An 8,704-nucleotide genomic window follows, 5' to 3' on the forward strand; every position below is an offset into this window, starting at 1 on the left:
GTCTGAGTACTTCAGTCTCTGGCCCTTTTCTATTTAGCAATGTTGATGCACCCCAGTGCACAAACCTCTTTGGGCTCAGGCAAGCACACTTGTTCTAGTTAAAGCTTTGCTGTTCTTGGATATGGAAGTAATTTTACACCCTAAAAGGAAAGAGTACAATCAACACAGGGAGTCTGGGCCAGCAATGCCTTCCTGCTACAGCAGGAGAGCCTGCTTGGGGTCTGCTGCGGGTCTTGTCATCTCAGGCACTAGGCATCTAGATGCTACCCGAGCTCCTGTGGCAGAGGAGGGACCCTCCCAGGCACCTGGAGATTGAGATGGGGTGGCAAGCTGCTGGCCACAGGGGTGTTTTCCCATCCTGGGAGTCTAGGGTCAGCCAGTTCTCAGAATGTGCCTCTCTCTCTCTGAATGTATATTATACTGAATGTATAGGAAGCCCAGAGAAGTAGACTCCTAATGATGGTACTGACGGAGGAGGAGTGGTGCTCCTCTGGCTGACCATAGGCCTGTCCAGAAAGCTCAGAGGCACTTGTAATCCCTTTGATGCAGAGCCCTTACATCTGTCAGTGTGGGATTTTAGCAATGGCTGATGTGTTTATGCAGCTAAGTAATGGTTAGTAGCTCCATACGTTGTTTTTCACTTAACATCTCAAAGAGAGATTTCTCTTCTTTTAAAATGTTTCCTAAATGTTTATCCTTTTTAAAACTATCACTGACATTTGTTTGAAATGGATGATCCTAAAGCTTTTGTGTATTCTTTTTTTCTTGGACTAAACTATTATTTACAGGGGGAGAGGGGCAAGAAAGGCTCTAGAGGGTCTAAAGGGGATAAGGGAGACCAAGGAGCGCCTGGATTAGATGCACCCTGTCCGTTGGTATGTTCTGTTCACATCAAATGTATTGTTTTAAGATTTGTTGATTGGGAAGAAAGAAGGAAATCATAACATAAATAATGGTCTTGCAGAAGTACAACACTCAGATAAGGCCCAGCCTGGTTCCCACTGCAGTCTATGGCAAAGCTGCTTTCTTCAGTGGGGAACCACTGATCCTTTGAGCAATCAGGCCGTTGGGTGACCATGGTTATATTCCTTCCTCTTCCGGAGCTCACAAAGGTTTGGGGTACATGGGGATGACCCCATGTGCTGGCAGCCCAGGGCTTTCTCCTTTGTGGATAGAGCCCTGTGCCTCCTTTGCTGCTAGTTATGGCTCTTCTCTGGAAATGTTTAATGTCATCATGTCTACGTAATGGCAAAACCTGAATGCTGTTTTTCTTGCCTTGGAATAACGGCCAGCTGATGTGATCACCTGAGAGCGACACAGGGCACTCAAGCTGCATTACCCAGCGGGAAAACAAATCTTAGTCATTTTAAATGGGATATGTTTCTGTCAAAATATATTGTCTGTAAATCTAGACAAATGAATAAATATAGGAATATGTACACATTTTTCATCTAAACTCATACGCTGGAGCAAATACTGCCAAAAATCTGTAGTACTGACATAAATCCCAGGAGTACTTCTGGATCATGCATCTAGAAATCCAGCTGCTGGGTTTCCTAGTGAGGATAGGAAGAATGGGTGATTTCAGAAGGGAGGAAACACCATTCCCATCCTCTCAGATTTAACTCGGAGAAGTACCTCCTGACTCGTAGATTATAGAAAACCAGAAAGGAAACTGCAACTACTGATTACGCAGACAAAACTAAACCTGAAAACACGGGCCATCTGTATTCTGGGTATGCAGCAGAGTGCCCTGCGACAGTCCCAGTGGGGGACTCAGCCTCTCCTCCCGTGACATGGAGGTGACTGGCAGTAACTGAAATAACGATAGTGGTTGATTTCATAAACAGGGTCTCCGAGGTTTTAAAGGCGAGAAGGGTGAGCCGGGGTTACCTGGGCTGGACGGCCTGGATGCCCCATGCCCATTGGTATGGCGTACCTTCCCTTTCCTGCATGCTAGTTTGCTTTTTTGTATCTTGGTTGTTATTTTCTGATACCTCCGAATAGCTGCATGCCCTAGAAACACCTGGCAATTCCTTCCTTACCTATCTCCATCCTACCTTCCTTGCACTGCTGTTGTCAGAAACAGGCCCTTCCTTTCGTGCTATGATTCACAGCTGCTGTCAGCATTACTTTGTGGCATGAGGAAAAATGTAGTGGCAATGCAAATTTATTTACAACTGCTTCAATTCTTCCTTTGCCTTCACTTTGAGAACTTTCAGTAGACTCATGTATGAAGACCTGTCTCCGCACTGGCTTGGCTTTCTAGCAAGGAGCTGCAATGCTCATGTCCTTCATTAACTCCATTTTTAAGTGCTTGTATGGGGCTAGCACAGCCTGACGCTACTCGGTATTACCTCAGTCACCCTATACATTAAGATGACTGAAAAAAATAGTTATCCTGTTAACAAGGCCATGTGAAACACATTAACTGGACACTTATCTCCCTCAATTCCTGCTAGACAATTCCGATTTGTGAGTCTCCCCAGAAGTCAAAATGGTACCCATAGCATCCAAGAAACTTGAATTTGGAATTGCCTGTTTACTGATACCTATCTTATTCAAGCATTAAAGGATGATTATTGTATTAGTGCCTCATCTAACCCAACTATTGTAGGACAAAGGTGTTCAGGAACACTTTACCTCAACTGATTTGTAAGTGTGCCATTAAACATCACCAAGGTATTAACTTACTCTGAGATTTTCTGGAAATGCAGCATTCAGGTGAGGTTTTTTGCTCCCTACAGCAGTCTAGACAATTCCGTAATACACTGAAACTTGTACTCCCCTGCCCTTCCAGCCCCCATTTGGCATGACTAGGTCTGCTTGAGGATGGTTATTTCAAGCTTTATTGCTCACTTAAAGGTGTTTGATGCCATTTACAAGGGATGGAGTATCAGTTAGTTCAAGTAGCTGGAAAAATGTGTTCCAAAGAAAAAAACCACATTTAGTTGGGAAGGTTTTTTTAGTTTCCTGAGGAAACTAGCCCTGAAATTGCCATTAAAAGCCTTTGTTATTTGACCTTTGTGAAGAGCTAACACTAGTCTTCCTTCCAGCATTCCCTCCTTTCTGCACTGCCATTGTCTCTTTGGGGCAGTGACTATAACGGTGACCACTTGCAAAGTCTCAGTTGCTGCTCTGTAAATTCTTGGTAACAGACAGAAACTCTTCTGCCAGTCCAACAGGTGGAATAATACCTGGCCAGAACAGTCCACAAAGGAGAAAAAACACTGAGCTGTTTGTTTCGCCTCCCACTGATAATAGCCAGGTTTTTTATGGAATAAGTTTTGGCTTGAATAAGGCACCTAATTACACAGGCACGAGGATTCTACCAGTGTCCTGGTAGACTACCTTTCTTTTTTTTTATCTCTGCTGTCAGTTTGGATTGAGCCTGCATAGCCATCTTAGAACGTACACTTCTTTTCATACCTATTTTTGTTAAGGGAAACTTGCCAGAAAATCTGGTGAAATACAGATGCCGTTATTTTTTTATATATAGTGTGCTGGCATGCAGGCTAGCTTGGGAACGTGAATAAGCATGGTTTTTGATCCAACTAGGTTAAAAGCTTAGCATCCAGCTGACACATCCATGTGTGTAACTTATAGAGGCTGTGAACTAATGCTTTACAAATCTGAGAAATGTGGAAGGAGATACGTGGTACTAATAAGCATGTTGCATTTCCGTTCTTAGCAAATTCGCCTGCAACAAACACTTCCTTGTGACCCTGGTCTTCCTTTGATCCCTAAGCTATAACTCTCTGGCCTCCCATTCCTTCATACACCTAACTTCCCATCTCCTCCTGCAATGAACTACACCAGTCATTCCAACCACCACCAGTGTACCAATGGGAACGCCACAATTTACCCAGTCATTAACCCGTAACTCAGTATTTCCACATAGTGGGAGGGAGGGGGAGGAAGTATCACAAGGAGACCATAGTCTAAAAAATGCAATCGAAAAGCAATATGGTTGTAGCATCATGGCAACGTTCATTTCATCAGTCCCTTGAAAGCGCATCTCCTTTAAGTAGTTTATTTCTCAATATACTACTATGCATTTGCTTTTCTGTTTGTTTTTTTTTTTTCCTTTCCCCTTCTCAAATGGGATGAATGCACTGCAGATTTCTCACGCAGTACTTGAAGAAGTGAGAACTGAGTCATTTGAATGAAGAAATGTGCCTGCATCGTGCATTGTACAATTTCACCCCCTGAACCCACGAACCTGACACACACACAGCAGAAGTATTTGACTTCTCACATCTGACTTCATGTCCTGCTCAAGAGCACCTTATCATTGACATGATTTCCTGTTTTCTCACATCAAATAGGGCTGCACTGAGATGAAATTAATGGCAGTAATTCACAAAAGCATTTCCCAACCGTATGGTCTCAGCCCTTGAAGTATCCAACTTTCTTCAACATTAAAAAAAAAATAATCACACGCCCGCCTTGGGATGTGTAGCACAAGATTTTGGGGCTGCGGAAGTGCCAGGGGATTTTTGCAGAAATCTCACTGACTTTATTGAGGCAAAAGCCCCCTCTCTCAGGGAGTCAGCTGAGCCATCCTCAAGCAGCACAGGGTCTGCCCAGCTGTTTGCCTTCCTAATTTCCCTGGAGCTGGATCTTCTTGGAGGCAAGAGGGGACAGCTGGGCAACCTCTCACACAATAAAGCAAACCCTTTAACAAACAGGGCAGAAAGGAAGTGGAGGTTTTTTCTAGACCTTCTTCAGGACCCAAGGTTAGTGCTGCCTCTGGGGTTTGCTTATAACCACAGCATTACAGAGTCAAGCCTGAGGACACAGAGCAGCCATCTCGTGCTTTCCACTGCCAACTTCCTGCAGTATTTTTCTGGCTGAATGGGACCTCCTGTGTTCCCCCCTTCCTTCAGGGAAGCCTGACTAAACACCTTCCTCAGCGAAGAATGAGAACAAGCCTACGGACCTCCTGTACATAAGTTCCTTGCATAGCCTGCAGGCAACCCCCCTCTTCAACCCCAGCCCTTGCTTCAAGCTACACTGGTTATGTCAGCCAGAAGTCTGGGTCCCTCCAAAGGGGTGAGGAATATCTTTCAGACTATTCCTCCAGCCCTGGTTCAGACTGTTTGTTGCAGCTGTAGTAGTTAACCCACTCCTTCTTTCCTTGATCGCTGCACTATTTTCTGTGTCCTGAACTGCTATTTCATCCATCTTTTTTGCAGGGGGAAGACGGCCTTCCAGTTCAAGGCTGCTGGAATAAGGTAAAATAATCCTGGAAAGTTGTGACTGTGCTGAGCTGGCAATGCTACAGGTCCTGATCATGTTTTTCGATGAGTCTGGCTAAGAGCAAAAGCGGTGTGGAGGCATGCATGGGATTTCCAGGGCCGTACCCCTGAAAAGCAGCAAGCAAGACTCTCCCTTGTTTGTTGTCGTGGTTTAACCCCAGCCAGCAACTAAGCACCACGCAGCTGCTCAGTCACTTCCCTCCCACCCGGTGGGATGGGGGGAGAAAATCAGGGGGAAAAAGTAAAACTTCTGGGTTGAGATAAGAACAGTTTAGTAGCACAGAAAGGAAGAAACTAATCATGATAATAATAATGATAATAAAATGACAATAATAATAAAAAAATGTTTGGAACAAACAAGTGATGCACAATGCAATTGCTCACTACTCGCCGACTGATGCCCAGTTAGTCTGTGAGCAGCAATCTGCCCCCAGGCCAAGTGCCCCCAGTTTATATACTGGGCATGATGTCACATGCTATAGAATACCCCTTTGGCCAGTTTGGGTCAGCTGTCCTGGCTGTGTCCCCTCCCAACTTCTTGTGCCTCTCCAGCCTTCTTGCTGGCTGGGCATGAGAAGCTGAAAAATCCTTGACTTAGTCTAAACATTACTTAGCAACAACTGAAAACATCAGTGTTATCAACATTACTAAATCCAAAACATAACAGTATACCAGCTACTAGGAAGAAAATTAACTCTGTCGCAGCTGAAACCAGGACGTTTATGTATTGCTGTTGAGCTTTATGGGCTAAAAAGGAGAGAATTGTATTTGTGGCCTTTGAGCTGCCTGGCCTTGAAGTGCTCTCACACTTGCATAAAGATTAGCTTTCCACCTAGTCAGCTCTGTCACCAGAAGCTGGGAGCTGGCATGCCCCAGGTAACCTGGGTGCCACGGGAGGCTGGTGGGAGTGGGGCAGAAGTTCACGGCTTGCTTTCAGCAGAGCGAATGAGCCGTGGCTCCGTGCCCCTGCACACCCCCAACGGGCTCTCGGCACCAGACCAGACCCTCCAGTGCTCCCGCTGAGGGGCGGCCTGGCAGCTGGGCTGCAGTGCTGGGCTTGGGGCAGTCCCTGCTCCAAGGGAACAGGCTCGTTCGATCGATTCTGGGCTAGCACTGAAGGGCGGGTGTAAGTACCTGTCCCCTCCGCTCTCCCTTTATTTCTGATGGTTCAGCTGCCTCAGGAGTCCCCTTCTGAGGTTCCCATAGACCCCTCTGCCACTCCTCAGGGTCTAGCCTGCCTTCAGTACCTGCTGTGTGCATTAGTGCCAAGTACTCAAGCCACAGTAGTGGGAAGAAAGTGGACGTAGAGAGTCAGCCCGGATCGACCCTCCCATCCTCACAGCCCAGGGAGGTGAAAAAGATCTCTGCTGAGATCCAGCACCATTTCTTTTCCTCCTGGAGACCCCAGAGCCAGCTTCCCTAACGCTGTCCCACTGTCCTTCCATCCCATGAAGTGGTCCTTCCCCCTGGCTGAGCTGTCACTAACAATTGTTAGTGAATTGTCACTAACACCTGTTTGTGTTTTCTTTTGCAGTGATGATTCTAACCCTGGACTGGCCTGTGTGTGTTACTGTACATAGAATATTTATTTTTATACAGTGTTCTTCTCTGAAATGCCAAAAGTTATGCATTTTTACAAATTATCAAAAAGCTGCGTATTTTTTTGTACAGAAAATACTAGATCTCCCTTCTTCCCCGTTTGTCAGTTCTCTGTATAATTCTATGTCTGCATTATGCTTGTTTTGTCATGGAGTACAGCTGTAATATTTACATGGTATTTGTGCACACGTGATGAATATAGGAACTTAATAAATTATTGCATTAAAAGTGCCCAAAGGAACTGCCCTGTATAGATTTAAAGGTCATTTTCATTTTTCAAGCTGGAATCATTCAAGAATATTTTGAAGTATTATGTATTTTTTATTAAATGGAAATATTAACGATTCTGTTGTGACTAAATTAAGGCGTTGCTGAAAAACCTTACAGTAGCCACTGTACCCTGGGAACGTAGAGATTCCGTGATTAACAATTATCAAACAAGGTCTGTTTCTTGATCATATTCAGACAGCCAAGCGCAGCTTCCCGCCAGCTCTTCTGGAAGCTGCTCCTTGGCTGGGCAGGAATGGTAACACCTTCCACAAGAGCTGTGGAGTTAGCACGTACAAAGAGAATTTCTTAGTCTCTTGCCTCTGGCTAAAATAGAGCACCTCCCATGAGCTGGAAGTAATAGTAAATAAAAATAAAATCAAGCATCTTCCATAAGATGGAATAACCCTCATGAGAACAAGCCCTGGTCAGCAAGGAATTCTAACATCTTTCTAAATTGTAGGCCTGCAAGTAGCTTAATTAAAGCCTCATTTAAAATAAAGCATATGGCAGAATACATCGATGATATCCTAATGAATGTTTATTAGATAAATCAATCCACATGGCTTTTTTTAAATGTTAACCAAAGGTCGCATGCAAATTTGCAGAGCAGTGTCATTGTAATTTGCATATGTACATCTTAATTATCCTTCTTGACCTACCTTCGTTAATGTCTCAAGTCTAAACTAAGCATCAAGAAAAATTATACTATCAGACTAAAGTGAACATCACAATATACTTTTCTTAGAAAATGAGCAAAGGAGTGGAAGCCTAAATCTGTTCCCTAAAATGGGTCCACTTTCCTCGGCTCTTCATGTAAGGGGGACAGACAGTTTGCAGCCCAGAAGTTTCAGGGGATTAGAGCGAAGCTATCAGTATTTAAAGATCCCCGTGAAGAAACACAAGCGGCAATTCATTAGACTGATCCGCTGAAGTCCTGCCCTTTGCATAATGCCGCCACTACAAAAGGAGTTTGGCACCCTCTCCCACAGTGCCGCCATGTAGTTCTTACCACCGGAGTCCCTGTGGTGCTGTACGTACGGATTACGGGCTGCGTGCACAACAGCTTCTCCTGGCTACAATGTCCCAGCTGAAGTGGTCACCACTGCCACCGCCGCCTCCTATACTCAGCTATTCAACCCCTATACTCAACTATTCATCTGTTCACAAGCTATTAATGAGTTATTTTTTCCAACCAATTCCATACAGCCTTTTAGCACCATCAGAGTAAAACAACAGCGTGGGAGATGTGCTTCTCTTGTGTGTAGAGGAAAAGCCTGCCAGGGACTGCCCAAAGAACCAAGCCCAGCCCCTGACTGTTGCAATCCATTTGTCACCTCACCCTTTCAGAAATTTGTTGAACTTCATCTAAAAACCACTGAGGTTTCTACCACCCTGTGTCCCTTGCCTCCCTGTCCCGCAGGCTGTTCCCAACTCAGATTGCTCTCGCAGTTGGGAAACTCCTTGCAACTTTCAACCTAAAGTAATTCACAATATTTACAACCATTTCTTCTCATGCCAACATTGTCCTTTGGGTGAAACTTTTCCATGCACTATGCTTTCATGAGATGCTTGGG

General features: G+C 44.8%; 1 protein-coding gene across 1 annotated transcript in view; it reads left to right on the forward strand.

The window, feature by feature from the left end:
- COL13A1 (collagen type XIII alpha 1 chain) overlaps positions 1-7,258 on the forward strand; it is a 62,032-nt gene extending 54,774 nt beyond the window's left edge. Inside the window, exons 38-40 of the mRNA XM_049809995.1 lie at positions 789-875; positions 5,199-5,237; positions 6,796-7,258. Coding sequence (XP_049665952.1) covers positions 789-875; positions 5,199-5,237; positions 6,796-6,798 — 129 coding nt within the window. The 3' untranslated portion in view covers positions 6,799-7,258. The remainder of the gene's footprint in view (positions 1-788; positions 876-5,198; positions 5,238-6,795) is intronic.
- Positions 7,259-8,704: the final 1,446 nt, after the last annotated feature.

This window comes from Accipiter gentilis, chromosome 9, assembly GCF_929443795.1.
Source record: "Accipiter gentilis chromosome 9, bAccGen1.1, whole genome shotgun sequence".
Classification (NCBI taxonomy): Eukaryota; Metazoa; Chordata; class Aves; order Accipitriformes; family Accipitridae; genus Astur; species Astur gentilis.